This window comes from Saccopteryx bilineata, chromosome X, assembly GCF_036850765.1.
Source record: "Saccopteryx bilineata isolate mSacBil1 chromosome X, mSacBil1_pri_phased_curated, whole genome shotgun sequence".
NCBI lineage: Eukaryota > Metazoa > Chordata > Mammalia > Chiroptera > Emballonuridae > Saccopteryx > Saccopteryx bilineata.
This window is the reverse complement of record NC_089502.1, coordinates 46,093,616-46,111,024: the sequence shown is the minus strand read 5'-3', so window position 1 is coordinate 46,111,024 and position 17,409 is coordinate 46,093,616. Positions and strand designations below refer to the sequence as shown.

Sequence of the window (17,409 nt, the reverse complement as noted above, 5' to 3'; positions counted from 1 at the left end):
TATCCCCTTGGCTTCCCATCCCCCTGCTTCCCCATCCCCCTGCCTCCCCATGCCCCTGGCTCCCCATCCCTCTGGCTTTCCATCCCCCTGCCTCCCACACCCCCCTGCCTCCCCCATCCTCCTGCCTCCCACATCCCCCTGCCTCCCACATTCTCCTGCCTCCCACACCCCCCTGCCTCCCCCATCCCCCTGCCTCCCCCAACCCCCTGCCTCCCCATTCCCCTGGCTCCCCATCCCCCTGGCTCCCCATCTCCCTGCCTCCCCCATCCCCCTGCCTCCCCCAACCCCCTGCCTCCCCATCCGTATGCTTCTCCATCCCCCTGCCTCCCCCATCCCCCTGCCTCCCCCATCCGTATGCCTCTTCATTCCCCTGCCCCCCATCCCCCTGCCTCCCTCATCTCCCTGCCTCTCCCACTCCCCTGCCTCCCCCATCTCTCTGCCTCCCCCATCCCCCTGACTCCCCCAACCCCCTGCTTCCCCCATCCGTATGCCTCTCCATCCCTCTGCCTCCCCATCCCCCTGCCTCCCCCATCCGTATGCCTCTCCATTTCCCTGACCCCCCATTCCCCTGCCTCCCTCACCTCCCTGCCTCTCCCACCCCCCTGCCTCCCTCATCCCTATGCCTCCCCATCCCCCTGCCTCCCTCATCCCCATGCCTCCCCACCCCCCTAGCTCCCCATCCCCCTGCCTCCCCATCCCATGCCTCCCCCATCCCTCTGCCTCCACATCCCCCTGCCTCCCCCATCCCCCGCCTCCCCCATCCCCCTGCCTCCCCATCCCCATGCCTCCCCATCCCCCTGCCTCCCCATCCCCCTGCCTCCACATCCCCATGCCTCCCCATCCCCCTGCCTCCCCCATCCCCCTGCCTCCCCTATCCCCCTGCCTCCACATCCCCATGCCTCCCCATCCCCGTGGCTCCCTATCCCCCTGGCTTCCCCATCCCCATGCCTCCCCCATCCCTAAGCCTCCTTGATCCCCCTGACTCCCCGATCTCCATGGCTCCCTCTACTCCCTCCACCTTCCTGATATGGAAGGTGTACATTATGTACCCAGAAAAATGGGAAAACGTTACTTCACAGATAGCAGTCCAAAGCCAACCAATTCAACTTATAACTGTTTTATTCAGGTGACAGTATTATCATTTCCTTTTAAATTACATGGCATACTTCTCTGTCAACGCACGAGCTATGAAATTATACTTTTCCCTGTTCTTTATGTAGACTTTCGCAATTTTTGGAACCAACATATCCTGTAGGACAGGCTCACAAAGCAGGGAACTGACTGTTAGCAATATTTTGGAAGCCGTCATTACCGGCGACCACTCAGCATTAAGGAGGTTCACACAGACATTGCCATGTTTGTCAATATTGGGGTGATAAATTCGGGTACTGAATCGGAGCTTGGGTGGGCTGAAGGGGTAATCCCACGGAAAAAGCATCTTTAGGAAGAAGACTCCTCCCTCGTAGGGGGTATCGCTCGGCCCCATTATAATTCCTTGCCAGTCGAACATGTCGTCTTCCACCGGCCCTGCAGAGCAGTGCGCTGGGGGGTCTCGAGAAAGGTCGAGGAGCTCCTTTTGGAGACGCTTTATGGCCACGGCACGGTCCATGAGGCTGACCCTATGCCGATGTCTTCCCTGTAGGGAAAAGGAGGGGGGGATCATGGGGTAGGGGGAGCCGCAACCCCCCGGGTGGGCGAATGAGCAGGGTGAAGCCGAGCCCCGGGGTCGAGGGGGTGACAGGGGACAGGGATGGTGGAGGAGAGGAGGTTGAGGAAGGAGAGAGTAGGAACTGGCCCGGACTGATGGGCTACTGGACACCTGTGGCCTGCGCGGCCGCTGGCTCCACCACCGCTGCCGCGCCGCAGCTGCCACCCCCTCCCAGCTGTCCTGACCTGGCGTCTGCCGTTCATGGCCGAGTCGCCCAGATGCTGCGCTGTCCCTAGACGATGCCACCAGGTGACAGAGTCGCTTCTGTCCGGGACGCCTGTCCCAGCCGTTCACCACTGCTGCCCACGTTGGGATGTCTGGCGAAAGTAGGGGATCCTTTCTGTGACATCACAGGGGCCACGCTGGTGACGTCACCAAGTCCGTGCAGGGGGTGGGGGGTAGCTTGGAGAGGTGGCTTGAAGTGAGAGGGGGTGGATGGAGGGAAGGACCATGGATGGGAATGGAGGGGGATACACTGTGGGCTGGACCATTATGGGGGAATAAAGAGGGGGGGCTAGAGGTCTGGAAGGTGGGAGGGAGTCCAGGCTGCCTGGCTTACCCAGTGCTTGTGCTGTGTCCTGGCAAGTTGGGTCACAGGCACTATCCATCACCGAGACTTAGCCGGATATGTAAGAGCAGTTTGGTGAATTCCCTCCACCTCTCACTCACCCACATCCACCTGCCATTGGCATTTTACCACATTGGATTTATACTGATTTCTCTACCTGTCATTCTGGCTCTTGTGCTCCCTGTGTTTTTCTGTGGATACCTATACACCTGAGAGTAAGCTACCTATATCATGTCCTTTCGTCCCAGATACATCCGTGTGTGCTTCCTAAGAGAGTCATTCTATGGCATAGTCAACTTGAGTAAATATAACGTCAATACCATACTTTTGTAACTTTAAAAGTAACTTTTCATAGTATTTTGATAAATTTACTTTTTATGAAGAATTAAAGCCTGCAAAGATCCAATCTGTAGTTAAAAGGAATTTAATATTTGAATACATGACAGGAAAAGAAGCAAGAAGGAAGGAAGGAAGAAATCAGTAGTCTATCTGGAAAACATTAAGCAGTAAATTTAATATTGATACAATACTTTCATATTCATATTCCAGTTTTGTCAATTGACAAATAAGTTCCTTAAAACTTATTCTTAAACCTTTCCAAGACAGAGTCCAGTCTAGAATCAGGTATATTGCCTTTAGCTCTTCTATTTAGTCTCCTTGAGTCTGTAACATTGCTACAAACTTTCTGTATTTTTTGTCTCCTAGCACTCATTCACACTTACCAGTCTTCAAAACTGTAGCTTCAGTAATAAACCAGACAATATGGGGTAGAGAAACAGGGAAAAGGGGGAAAAAACTGTTCAGATTTGTATTTTGAATGCTGTAGTAGTCACAGATACTTTATGGTGTGCTATGTTCAGATTTGCTATCGAGTGCTTTTTGTAAATTGGCTGGATAGCTCAGTTAGTCAGAGTGTCTGTTATATGCCAAGATTTTGGGTTCGATCCCAGGTCAGGGTACATGCAAGAGTCAACTAGTAAATTTATGACTGGGTGGAACGAAATACTGCAAATACTGATGTTTCTTTCTCCCTTCCTTTTTCTCTCTAATATCAATGAATAATAAATTAAATAAATGGACTTATTTCACTCACAGGAAATTTATACTCTCCAGTCTTATCTGAAAAGGTAAAAGGTAAAAAGCTGAGAAATCTTTTGTGGCAAAGATTACATTTCCCAAGAAGCTAAGTAAGAAACGGAAAGTCATGTTGGATGGATTCATTGTTTCTGATTTCAGATTAAGATGTATCTCTATTTCAATCTCTATCATCTCTAACTTTTTATATCTCTTTCTCTGTGTCTATCTTTATCTATACCTAGACTTATAGCTGTATCGCTATCTATATTTATATATACATTTTAATCTGAAAAGTTAATTGATGTGTGTATTTTCACCAGTGAAGTAAATGTTATGTGAATAAAATTGTTAATGTGAATTTACAAACTGACGTCTTCTTTTTTTAGTAGCCTATTGTTAATGTAAGCACGTAGCTAGATACTGATGGTGAAAGAGAGCAAAAGGAGTTAGACATTAATATGTAATAAAACTTGGAAAGCCTGCTTTAGTAAAAAGCCTCAACATTCCATCTAGCTAAATTTGCTGGAAGGCTAACACTTACAGGCTTCTTTACACATTCCAGGAATCCATTGTGCCCTCAGTGTCCATTGAGCCCCCAGCCCTCCAGACTCAGCTTTAAAAGGAATCTTTCCAAGGCACTGACAGTCTGGGGCTGGGGGGAGGTGCTCTGTGCCTCCACTTTAAGGCATGCGCAGTGGACACCAGAATGGTGACCTTAGAGGCTTGTCAGTCTATCCTAGAAGAAGGATATGATTGGTTAGTGGGAGGAACCAATGTAAACCCGCGAAATTTTAAAGAAACTGATTGGTTGGCTTAAAGGAAAGCGCAAAAAATGTAAACAGAGGCTGAACAAAGATCCTACCCTTTTGTCTGTTTCTCTGACTTCAGGTCAGCTCTATTTGCTACTACGCTACGTGCGCTGGCAGATGGACGGTCTTCCAGATACAGGCTTTGAACAGAGCTTGTACCGGATTGAGTTTTCATATGGGCTGAACTATGGCACAGAATATCGGGATTTTGGTCTTTATACTGCGCTAAATGAAGACAAGACTGAACTTTTTCTTTGGCAGGAACAAAGGAGACATTGAATACCCGTGAGTAACCTATATTTTAAATTCAAATAAATCTTACAGCAACAGACTAAGCTTCTCCAAATATGAGTCTTATAAAGTACTTTATATGTGACACCGCACACAAACCACATTTCCATCGGCATCCCTATGGCTGCCGTAACAAATTACCACAAACAGCATGGCTCACAACAAGAATCTATTTTCTCACAATTATGAAGGCAAAAGTCTGAAATCAGGTGTCATCGGGGCCGTGCTCTCTTTTAAAAGCTCTAGGGAATGTTCTGTCCTTGCCAACTCCTCGCTTTGGTGGTTCCCAGCATTCTTTGTTGCCCCTCTGGCTCCGTCACTCCAATCTGTGCCCTGGTCTTCATGTGCACTTCTCTGTATGTGTTTCTGTGTCCAAATCTCCTTCTCCTGTTACGGTCACCACTTTTTGGATTTAGTGCTCACCCGAATCCAGTATAATCTCCTTTCAACTTAATTACATCTACAAAGATTCTATTTCCAAGCAAGGTCACATAGTGAAGCTCCAGATAGGCATGGATTTTGGGAAGATACTGTTTTCGGTGAAGTGAGGAAGCCTCAATTCTTGTTTTCCTTGAGGGAGAATTCAGTCAAGAGACAAAGTCTAGCAAGCAAAGCAAGGGTTTATTGGCCTTGTAGGAATACACTCAAGAAGGTCTGAGCGGGCAACTCACTCGCGAGAATGAGTGCCAAGATTAGTTACAGATTTTAGGTATTTATGAGCTTTATTTCCTGGACTTTCTTTTTCCCGTCTTCTCTCTTCCCCCACCGTTTCTCCCCTCTCCCCCACGTCTTCCTCTCTGTCTACATTGTATTGCTATGTGGCTGATACCATATCAGGGAACTTGAGACCTCCAGTCTGGGTGTGGTGAGGTCTGTTCTAGCCTAAAAATTTACCTAGATCTTACATAACAAGAAGGCACGGGGGCAATTCATCTCTCCCCCTCCTTTGCCTGTTCTAGTTTATGTCTATCTAGCTAGCTACCCAATTTAACAAGAGAGAGACCAAAAAGCTTTTGGGAAGTTGAAGGGCTAGGTTATGGCTTCTGTAACTTATTCCTGCTATTGCTGATTGTAGACCTATGGGTTTTGCTGATTGTAGACCTTGCTGACTATCTGGGGCAGGGTTAGGTAGGGTGAAACTGGATTCTCATGAGATCTAGTGGAATGTTTGAGTCTTCCATTGAGGAAACACACTGACCATCCCTTCATGACCATCATCTGAAACTGGATTGCCCGAATTCTGAAAAAAACAAAGCAAACGAGACAATTAATTATGCATGGGCCAAAAAGTAATAAAAGGAGAATTAATGTTAAAGGGCTTAGTAGCAGAAGAAACCAAGTCATTTTGGAAAGCATATTTTGTATAAAATTCCAAATGGTGTTTTCAATGCTCTGTTGGTTGTAAGTCTAACCAGTTTGCATGTTCCATAATTTTCTTGCTGCACTCTTCAGTTTGACCTGTGTTATTTATATAAAAGCAGCAAGAGATGTTTTTGTTATAATGCATACTCTGCCATGTGATGGTAATAGGTAGTCTCTTAATAATCTGATTAGTCCTTTCTACTTTTCCTGATGATTGAGGTCTCCTGGCTGTGTAAGTGCCAGTTGACCCCAAGAACCTTATAGACTCCCTGTATAATATGAGAGGTAAATGAAGGCCAAGTGTAACTTATTCGTGACCTGGGGATTCTGAATCCAGGAACAATTTCTTTTAGAAGCCTGGCTACCTCGTGAACCCATTACGTTCTGGTTGGATAGGCTTCTATCCAGCCAATAAAAGAATCAATAAAGACAAGTAGATATTTGTGACCATGACATGAGGGCATTTGACTAGAGTCAATTTGCCAGTCTTCCTCTGGGTAGGTTCCTCTTCTCTGAGCTGGTCTTATTAAAGGAGGAGGTCTTGATCTATAGGGGTTATTTATAGTACACAGGGCACAATTTTGACAAACCTGCTTGATGGTTTTTGTTAGATCCTTCCCAGTAAAGAGACATCGGCAGACTTTTTCTAATTTGTCCCTTTCAAAATGGGAAGAGTCATGTTCATGTAGTCCTTAATGACCTTTCATTGTAGGGTTTGTGGAAGGTGAGTGAGATCTTCTTGCTGGTACCAACCTTCAATATTTTTCATATATCCATGTTATTTGATCCAATTAATTTCCTCCTGGGTATAGCAAGGAGTTAGGGTTATCGGGGCCTGTTGGAATTAAAAGCCCTAAAAGGAAATCTTGAGCAGAAGCCACTTTTGTGTGTGTGTGTGTGAGACAGAGAGCGAAAGAATCAGAGAGAGGGACAGATAGGCAGGAATGAAGAGAGATGAGAAGCATCAATTCTTCATTGTGACTCCTTAGTTGTTCATTGATTGTTTTTTTCATAAGTGCTGTGCGGGGGTGCTAGAGCAGAGTGAGTGACCCCTTGCTCAAGCCAGCAACCTTGGGTTTCAAGCCAGTGACCATGGGGTCATGTCTGTGATCCCACGCTCAAGCTGGTGACCCATGCTCAAGCTGATGAGCCCGTGCTCAAGCCAGGGACCTCAGGGTTTTGAATCTGGGTCCTCCATGTCCCAGTCCAATGCTCTATCCACTGCGCAACCGTCCTGGTTAAGCAGAAGCCATTTTTTTTAGCAGATATGTCAGCAGTAGTGGGAGTCAAATAATTTAGCAAGCAGTTCTCTGCCTTAAATACAAAAAAAGATATACCGAAAGGTATTTTATTATTTCATGCATTCAATAGTTAAATAAGAACAATAAAAGAGGTACACAAAACTAGATTATGTTATAAGAGTTTTAAAATATTAATGAAAAAATATTAAATAATAACTGGCAGAAAATGAAACTTTTATTTAAGATATTTCTGTATTGATTCTTGATTGGCGTCCTCACTTGTAATTTTTTTCACCTACGGATGGAATGAACATTACTACGGGCGCTTAGAATATGCTGCTGATCAGATGAACATTAAAAAAGAGTAAGGAATGTAAATTTGTGATTTTCACATTGGGTAGCTTCCCAGGCGCCCACTTTAGAGAGAACCCTGAGTACATGTACCATTTTAACAACTGGTTCACTGAACTCAACAAAGAATTAGGTATTGGTTATGCAGAACCGATGTGAACCGGCTGAATCCCACTACTGGATGTCAGCAAACTTATTTCCTTGTGTTATTTCATTGCTCCTTTTTAATGCCCCTTGTAGTGTCTAACTGCTATTTCCTTGGGTAAGTTTATAGCTTGGAGTAATTTGAAAATCTGAGGCGCATGCCTGATAAGGATATCTTTGGCTGTGAGATAGCCCCTTTCCAGATAGTGGCATGAGCGTGAAGTACTAGAAATGAAATTTAGGATCAGTGTAAATATTGTTTCTTTTTTCTTCCCTAGTTCAAGGGCCCTGTTAAGGCTATGAGTTCAGCTAACTGGGAAGAAGTCACAGGAGGTAAGGCTCGGGCCCCAGTGACCTGTTGAGATGTGACAATTGCATTATCAGCACCACGAGACCATATCCCTGATGAAGCTACTCTTATCTGTGAATCAATTCTCATCCACAATGTCTAGTGGCTGGTCCTTCAAATCTCTCTTGCTAGCAAAAGTTTGATCAGTGGTTTCACTGCAAGAGTGGAGGAGCATTAAGTGGAGGAGCATCTCCTGGAAGGAGCATTAAGGTGGCTGGATTTAGAGTGGGGCAGCGCTCTATCCTAACCTCGGGGTTTTCTAACATTAACACTTAATACTTTAGTATTCTGTTGTCAGTAAAGCCAGTGGGGCTTCTTGTGCTCTAAGACAGTTTATTTGCTGGAAAGTATAAAGGATGATTTATTGGCCAAGAGTAATCTTGGATGCTTCCTGGGCCAGCAGGGCTGCTGCCGCCACTAACTTAAGGCAATGGGGTCATTCCTGTGCTACTGGGTCTAGGTTTTTAGAGAGGTATCCAATAGCTTGTTGGATAAGTCCTAGAGTTTGGGTTAAAATCCTTAAGGCTGCCCCTTATTTTTTAGTTACATATAGTCAGAAAGGTTTCTTTGGGTTTGGCAGTCCAAGAACAGGTGCCTCCATTAGAGTCGTCTTTAGTCTGTTCTTGTTCCCTTTCCCAAGGCAGAGGGTTCTGTTCAGGCTCAGGTCTGAGAGCCTCTTACAAAGGTCTTTGCATTTCCCCATATTCCGGGATCCCCAATCTATAATATCTCATCAGTTCGAGGAAGGCTCGAGGCTGCTTCAAGGTAGTGGGAACCGGGATTTGTTGTATGGCCTGCACTCTTTCTGGGGATAATCTTTGTTCTCTGGCATGTGAGAACAAGTCTCGAATAATTTATTTATTGCTGTAATATTTGTGCCTTCTTTCTAGTTACCCAGCATCTTCTTTCAGCAAGAAAATTTAGGATTTTAGTAATCTGCTGAATGCTTAGCTCTTTGGTGGTGGAGCTGATGAGTAAATCATCGACACATTGAATGATCTAGCCACCCCCTCAAGAGATAGGTCCTTTAGGTCCCATGCCAAGGCCTGCCCAAACAGGTGGGGACTCCTCGAAAGCCTTGGGGCAGTACAGTACAAATAAGTTGTGTTTTTTATTCATTGTTCATTCGTCCACTCAAAAGCAAATAAAAATTAACAAGGTGGGTCTAGTGCAGGGGTCCCAATATTATGGCCCGCGGGCCGCATGCAGCCCCGAGGCCATTTAATCTGGCCCCCGCTGCACTTCTGAAAGGGGGACCTCTTTCATTGGTGGTCAGTGAGAGGAGCATAGTTCCCATTGAAATACTGGTCAGTTTGTTGATTTAAATTTACTTGTTGTTTATTTTAATTATTGTATTTGTTCCCGTTTTGATTTTTTACTGTAAAATAAGGTATGTGCAGTATGCATAGGGATTTGTTCATAGTTGTTTTTTTTTAAAGTCGGGCCCTCCAACGGTTTGAGGGACAGTGAACTGGCCCCCTGTGTAAAAAATTTGGGGACCCCTGGTCTAATGGAATGCAAAAGAAAGCATCCTTAAGGTCCAAGACCAAAAACTATTTGGTCTCTGGGGTAATTTACCTGAAAATTGTATATAGATGGGACCGTGAAATGAATGGGTATTACAGCCTCTTTGGGTATTACAACCTTGTTAATGGAGTAAGTCTTGAATTAGTCTATATTCCTCCTTTTTTTTTTTTTTTTGATTGGCAAAATTGGTGTGTACAAGGTGAGTTTCAGGGAGTTAACCCATGCTGAAGGAATTTTAAGATTAAGGGACATAGTCTCTCTCTTACTTCTGATTTAATGGGGTATTGTCTGTCATTAGGGAAACTGGTGGGGTCTTTAAGATTAATAGTTATAAGAGGTGTTGCTTGGGCTCGCCCAGGTATCCCAGAGGTCCAAACCAGGGGGTCTACTTTAACGTTTATTTTGTCTCTGAAGGTGTTGAAGGTGTTGAGATCCTCTTCAGGGCATAAAGCAAATAGAGAAGATGTTAATCTCAGAGCCAAGGAGAAAGTTGTTTGGCTGCTTAATTTGCTTAAAATATCTCTCCCAAGAAAGGGAGTAACGCATTCTGCCATTACTAAGAACTGATGTGAGAATATAATCTGGCCCTAGAGACAGTATGGAAGTGGAGTCTTTTTTGTGTGTTTGGGTGTGTGAATAGGCACCCTGTTCACTCGTATCACCTGGCTAATCCTGAAGGAGAGCTGTTCAGAGTTGGAGGTTAGCAGAGAGTAGGAGATTCTCATATCCAATAGAAAATTTATGGTCCTACATGCCACATCCAGGGTTACCCTTGGCTCCATCCCTTCAGTGATGATAGTTGATTTTGGTAGCCAGCCAGAGGATAAGGCCTCTACACTTCAAGTCCTGTGCCTGCCATTTCTCCTTGTGTTTTTCTTTATCTTGTATTCTCTCCTTTTTTTTTGTTTCAATTATATAAGACTGAGATGGCAGCTTTCAGGATGCCCCATTTCTAATTTTTGGAGTTATCTTCAAATGTCAGGAGCTGCTTGTGTTAAAAACCAATCCTTGCCTGACCAGGCAGTGGCAGAGTGGACAGAGTATTGGCCTTAGACACTAGGACCAAGATTCAATACCCTGAGGTCACTAGTTTGAGCATTGGGTCGCCAACTTGAGCAAGGAATCATAGACATGACCCCATGGTTGCTGGTTTGAGCCCAAGGGTAGCTGGCTTGAAGCCCAATGTTGCTAGCTTAAGCCTAAGGTTGATGGCTTGAGCAAAGGGTCTCTCGGTCTGCTGGAACCCCCCTCCCCCTCTCAAAGCACATATCAGAAAGCAATCAATGAACCATTAAGGTGTCACAACAAAAGAACTGATACTTCTTATCTCGTTCCCTTTCTGTCTGTCTGCCTCTCTCTTTAGCTAAAACAAAGAAACAAACAAGCAAAACAATCCTTTAGGAGCAGATCACCTTCAGGCGAATCAGGGTCAAGATTTGTATATTTCAACCATGACCAGGCAGTGATACAGTGGATAGTGTGTCAACCTGGGATGCTGAGGACCCAGGATTGAAACACCGAGGCCACTAGCTTGAGTGTGGGCTCATATGGCTTGAGCATAAGCTCACTAGCTTGAGTGCAGGGATCCTGGCTTGAGTGGGGGATCAGAGACATGAATCTGGTTGCTGGCTTAAGTCCAAGGTCGCTGGCTTAAGCCAGGTGTCACTGGCTGGGCTGGAGCCTCCCAGTCAAGGCACATGAGAAAGCAATCAATGAACAACTAAGGTGCTCCAATGAAGAATTGATGCTTCTCATTTCTCTCCCTTCCTGTCTGTCCCTGTCTGTACCTCCCCTGCTATAAATAAATAAATAAACAACAAATAAATAAATATTTGTATATTTCAGCAGGGCTTCTCACAACCTTTCTACAAAGGTGTTGGGATTCTTATTTTGCCCTTGGTTAGTGGTGGCTAATTTTTTAAAGTTCAGTGGCTTAGTCTTTTTTTGTGTTTTTCAGAGACAGAGAGAGGGACAGATAGGGACAGACAGAAAGGAAGGGAGAAAGATTGAGAAGCATCAATTCTTTTGTTGTGGCACTGTAGTTGTTCATTTATTGCTTTCTCATATGTGCTTTGACCTGGGGGGGGGGCTACAACAGACCGAGAGACCCCTTGCTCAAGCCAGCAACCTTGGGCTCAAGCTGGTGAGCCTTGCTCAGACCAGGTGAGCCTGCACTCAAGCCCACGACCTCGGGGTTTCGAACCCAGGTCCTCTGCTTCCCAGCCAGATGCTCTATCCACCGTGCCACCGTCTGGTCAGGCCAGTGGCTTCCTCTTGCTAGCACTGATACCTTCATGTATGCAACTTAACAGATGATGTCCCACCCAGACGTCCAGGCTAGAGATTTGTTATACCACTTTGGGTCATTTTAGGGCACAATGGCAGTACCCTGTGGGTATTCTTGATTGGTGATATGTAAACCACTGGCAAATTGTAAGGCTGCCTCAGCTATGGTTTGATGTTTTCCATGAGTGAGAATTGTATTAAAGAGGAGGGTAATATCCTTCACAGTCAGGTCAAAGGTTAAATAGATCTTTGAAACCCTGTTATAAATGTATCAGGTCCTTCTGGGAATTTCCCTAGCTTGTTTATGATTTGAAGGAGATCTTACATTGTAAAGGAAACCTGTACTTTGATGGGGCCTATAGGATCACTATTTCTTGGAGTGGGCTTAGTCTAGAAACCTCCTGGCAGGGAGCAGTAAAATAGGTGTCAGGATATGGATGTGCCTGTTCTGGCAATGGGAGTTTGGGATAAATAGAGCTTCCTTTTTTATTCTCTTTTCCCACAACCCCTGGTTCCACCAGAGGTTTTATCTTCTTTGAAGTCTGTTGTTCTTGCGGTGATTGGCTGATTACAACTAAAACAGCCAGATATAGTCTGCAGGTCTTACAAAGGACTGGGTTTTCCTTAAAGTTATGAAGGGTTGGACATATGAAACTTCAGTCCATTTGCCCTGATGGTGACAAAAAAATATCTAATTGGAGAATGGTATTATAATTCAAGCTACCATTTTCTGGCCAAACTTCTTAATTCTCTAACTTATATTGTGACAAAGTGGTGTTGCAAAGGAATATTAGTCTTTTCTCTAAAGTTTGGGGATCAAATTTTGACCACTTCTTGAGGATACATTTTAGGGGTGAGTCCTGAGGAATGGAGGATTGGTTTTTTTTTTTTTATCTAGAAGAGAACAGAGAAGAGTACGGGAGAAAACAGGCATCATTGTTTTTCCCATCCTAAGGGATCATCCTCTGCTTCATTCTTGGGTTTTCAGACTCAGCTAGCCTTACCATGCAACCCACCCCAATCTCATCTACCTAGAGATGGTCTGTCATCTTTAAACTCACCAACAAGACCTCCTTCCTCTCTGATCCCATGTCTTGAGCAACTGAGCTCACCAGTGCATGCCTCATCTTCCCCATTCTCATCTCCCAAGATGCATTTAGCAGAACAGAGATAAGGACTCCACTTCTCGTTGTTTCATTAATTTCTGGAATTCCCAGACAAAACAGTAGACTCAGTAGATAGCACTACCAGTATACAGAAATCTTTGTCATTCCCCCCCCCCTCCCACTATTCTCCTTTGAGCCTCTCTAATGGCCCATTCCCTTGGATCCTTGGGCCTCATTCAGAAAAAAAATGGGAGGCTCTGTGTAGTTAACAACCATGGTGGCATTGGTGGAGCTGGGATTCAATTCCATGGTTTGGGAGCCATTAAAGGCTTGATCTCCTAGTGTAGCAGGCCAAAGATGATAATAGGAAGACATGAATAAGAACTGTTAATGGGTTTGAGCCAGTGTTTCTTTTTATAATGGAATAAGGGCAGGCATACCTGGGGTGTTGCAACTGTCAGAGGAATGAACACAGCAAGATTCAGGGGGACAGGGAAGACAAGGCAGAAGAACATGACACCAAACATTGAAAAAGTGGTGTGACATGCTGAACACAAGCAAGTCTGGAGTTGGCAAGGAGGCCAGGTTATATCTGAGAGGTCATTTTCTGTCTTTTATTTATTTTCTAGCTTGGGGAATGCTGCAGGAGTGGGGCTTAATTGGTTACACAGTGTACGTTGGTGCCTGGACACTTTTTTGTGGCTGGCAGGGCACCTAGCACATCTTTCTCTGGTCCATGACTACCTTATCTTGTCACAGGGGTCTTGTAGTGGCTCTTAAGTGCTTGACCCTTGCCCACAGTGGTACAGTGATCTGCAGAGAGAGAAACCCCATGGTTGGAAGAAAAGAAAACATGATCAGTCATATCATTCAAGCCAAGGCAGCAAAGACTACTGATCTTACCCCTAACAAGGAGATCCAGGTTCAGGCGCCAAAAAAGATATTACCCGTGAAGCAACAAAACCTCGATTCTTGTCTTGCTTGTGAGAAAGAATTCAATCAAGAGACAAAATACAGCAAACAAAGGAAGGGTTACTGGCCGTGCAGAAATATACTCAGGAAGGACTGAGTGTAGAGGTGGATTTAACTGTGGGTGCATCGGGCACATGTCCCCAACTTCTGAAGGGCCCCCAAAACCCTAACTTTACACTTTTTTTCTAATGACACCAATTTGGTTTCATATGTGCAATTTTAACATTAATAGTACATAATATTTTATATTTATTTAAAAAATATGGTTAACATGTATTTTTATTTTCTCTCTCTCTCTCTCTCTCTCTCTCTCTCTCTCTCTTTAAGGGGTCTAATATTTTCTTTTGCACTTGGGGCCTCAACCGATCTTAATCTGCCTCTGCCTGAGTGAGTGACTCACTTGTGGAAATGAGTGCCTCAATTACTTACAGAATTTAGGTATTTATGGGTTTTACTTCCTGGACTTTCCCATACATGTTTCTTTTTTCCTTTTATTTTATTTTTTTTTCAGCTTCTTTCTCTCATTTATCTATCTATATTGTATTGCTATGTGCCTGATACCATATCAGGGAACTTGAGATCTCCAGTCAGGTGTGGTGAGATCTGTTTTAGTTTAAAGATTTACCTAGATCTTTCATACCAGGAATGCATGGGGACAATTCATCCTTCCCCTTCTTTGCCTGTCCTGGCTCATATCTAACAAGCTATCTAACCTAACAATACTCTCAGACCTGTAGACTCTGCCCTTGGCATCTCAAAATTCACATCTGTCCCATCTGCAAAATATATTCACTCAGTTTTAATGTTCCCAACATTCTTAGTCTATTCTGGCATTAATTCTAAGTCTGACATCTCATCTAAATATCAGCAACTTAGAGTTCCAAATCTTACGATTTAAATGCTTTAAATCAGGTATAAGTGAGACTCTAGGTATAATTTACTTGGGGACAAAATTTCTCATTATCTGTGGCACTGAAAATAAAAATCAACTTAATATTTTTTTTTTAATTGATGAGGCAGGCATATGGTATAGACTTTTCCATTATGAAAGGGAAAGACTGAAATTATTAAAGGAGTCACTGGTCTCAAGCAAATTTGAAACCCAGTGGGAAATGTTCATTAGTTTTTATGGCCTGAAAATTATCCTGCTTGCCTCAATCTACCCTCTGGGCCCAAGGAGGTTAAGTCAGCCCCTGCCTCTGTTTCTGGCTCTCTAGTTTCTCTGCCTCTACATTCATAGCTCTGCCCCTATAGTGTTTCTGTTTTTGTTTTGAAGGACAGCTCATGTTTATATCTGAGCAGATCCATCAGTCTGTTTCCTGCTGTAGAATCCCTGAAGTCAGACAGCCTTTCTATATTTCACCCTGTTTCTGCCCATTCAGTCCAAACCTGGAGTTCTCCTGATACGACATTCTTAATTTTATAATGTGAGTCAGTAGAATCCATGTCATTACACAACAGAATTGTGCATAGATCCTTCCTTGAGTACCCCACCTCCACTGCTTGCTTCTACTGAGATGGTTGAATTAATCCATGTACCATAAGCCTAATTTCTTCAGCCAAAGTTTTTACTGCCAGACATTTGGCTCAGAGCATGCTCTCTGGACATGCTAAGAATTTTTCCAATCATGAAATTCTGGTTTCTTTGTGCTTAATACTTGTGTCTGCAATTTATCTCATTCTTTTTGCGTTTAGTTTAAGTAGCAAGGACAAGCCAGGCTGCACTTTCACACTTTGCTTGGAAATCTCAGCTGAACTTTCAGTTTTATCACCAGTACTACTTTTCAACCAACAGGAGAGCAAATTAATCCAAGGTTTTTGCCACTTTACAAGAGGATTACCTTTTATTTCACAAATAGCTAGTGGTGATGAGCATTTTTTCATGTATCTATCTGTTGGCCATTTGTATGTCCTCTGATGGGTATATAACATAATCAGCAGTTTTAATGCTATAGAAACACTTACCTGAAAGCTATGTACTCTTATTGATTAATGTCACCCTGCTATATTTAATTTTCTAAATAAAATTAAACACACACACACACAAACACACACAGTCTAAGAAGATTGCCTTTCTTCCAGTGTGCAATAATAAGCTTCTCATGTTCCTTGGAAACCTCATTAGAAACTCCTTTAATGTCATATTTCAACTAACATTTTGTTTGTAGTGATATAAGTATTCTCTAAGGTGATAGAATCTTTGTTTTTTAATTACATGTATTGGGGTGACTGCTTAATAATATATGTTTCCATAATGCATGATCTGTATATTAAATTGTGTGCCCACCACCCAAAGTCAAATCATCTTTTCTTATATATTTGGCCCCTTACATTTCTACCCCCTTCCCTCTGGTAATCACCATACTTTAGTCTATTTCCATGAGTCTCAGTTTTAAACATTGCATATGAGTGAAGTCATATAGTTCTTAGCTTTTTGTGATTGACTTATTTTGCTTAGCATAATATTCTCAAGGTCCATCAATGTTGTTGTAAATGACAATATTGTGTATTTCCTTATGGCTGAGTAGTATTCCATTGTATATATGTACCTTGTATCGGGCTTCTGCATATAGTTCTGTTTAAAGGACAATTTCTATTTCTAAAGAAATATTTGAAAAATACTGCTCTATACCAACTATTTTAGTGATAATTCTTTTTGTTTGTGAGAGAGGGACAGATAGGGACAGACACACAGGAAGGGAGAAAGATGAGAAGCATTAATTCTTTGTTGTGGCACCTTAGTTGTTTATTGATTGCTTTCTCATATGTGCCTTGACCGAGGGGCTACAGCAGAGTGAGTGACCCCTTGCTCAAGCCAGCAACCTTGGGCTCAAGCTGGTGAGCCTTGCTCAAACCAGATGAGCTCGCGTTCAAGCTGGCGACCTTGGGGTTTCGAACCTGGGTCCTCTGTGTCCCAGTCTGATGCTCCATCCACTGTGCCACAGCCTGTTCAGGCTTAGTCATGAATTAAAACAAATTTTAAACTGTTTATGTTGGTCTTCTCCAGATAAACTTTCATATTTCTTGAGAAGTGTCCAACAAATATTCTAGATTGTCAATGTATCTCCAATCTCCAAATTATTGCATGCATTCCTTTTGTAGCCACTTTAATTTGTTTTCTCGTTTATCTACTCTTGCCTTCCCCAAAATTTTGCAGTCTCCTTGAAATCAGTAGCTATAAAACTTCTGACTTTTGCTAGCACATATAATAGGGGCTTAAACAATGGTTGTTGATCAGTTCCGTTAAAAATAGGCCCAGGTACATGCTGAGCAGTTGAATAATACTTATTCTATTCAGTAAATGGTTGATAAATTACCACATACACCACAATAACAGGCTCTTCATGTCCATTGTGGATTGCATATCCTTTGGTTGAATTTTCACTTTATTCACAAAAGGACTTTGTTTCTCATATTTCAGCATCTCCTTATTTTTCTTATAGAAATTATTATGTCTCATGCTGACAAAATCTCAACCTAACCAATACACAACAAAGAGTTTCTGATTATTTATTTATTTAATTTTTTTAAATTTTTTTACAGTGACAGAGAGAGAGTCAGAGAGAGGGATAGATAGGGACAGACAGGAACAGAGAGATGAGAAGCATCAATCATTAG

At 43.4% G+C, this 17,409-nt stretch overlaps 1 protein-coding gene and 1 long non-coding RNA gene across 2 annotated transcripts in view; one reads left to right on the top strand and one right to left on the bottom strand.

The window, feature by feature from the left end:
* Positions 1-1,119: 1,119 nt before the first annotated feature.
* On the bottom strand, positions 1,120-2,098 carry LOC136316937 (ubiquitin-conjugating enzyme E2 D2-like). The gene is made up of 2 exons (XM_066249314.1): positions 1,894-2,098; positions 1,120-1,636 (listed from the first exon to the last, which is right to left on the bottom strand). Exons 1-2 carry the CDS (start codon positions 1,909-1,911, stop codon positions 1,154-1,156), a joined length of 501 nt encoding a protein of 166 aa, XP_066105411.1. The 5' UTR covers positions 1,912-2,098; the 3' UTR covers positions 1,120-1,153.
* Positions 2,099-4,262: 2,164 nt separating this feature from the next.
* The window catches only part of LOC136316663 (uncharacterized), a 52,210-nt gene continuing 39,063 nt past the window's right edge, over positions 4,263-17,409 (top strand). The window contains exon 1 of the long non-coding RNA XR_010727783.1: positions 4,263-4,447. This is a non-coding gene — a long non-coding RNA (uncharacterized lncRNA). The remainder of the gene's footprint in view (positions 4,448-17,409) is intronic.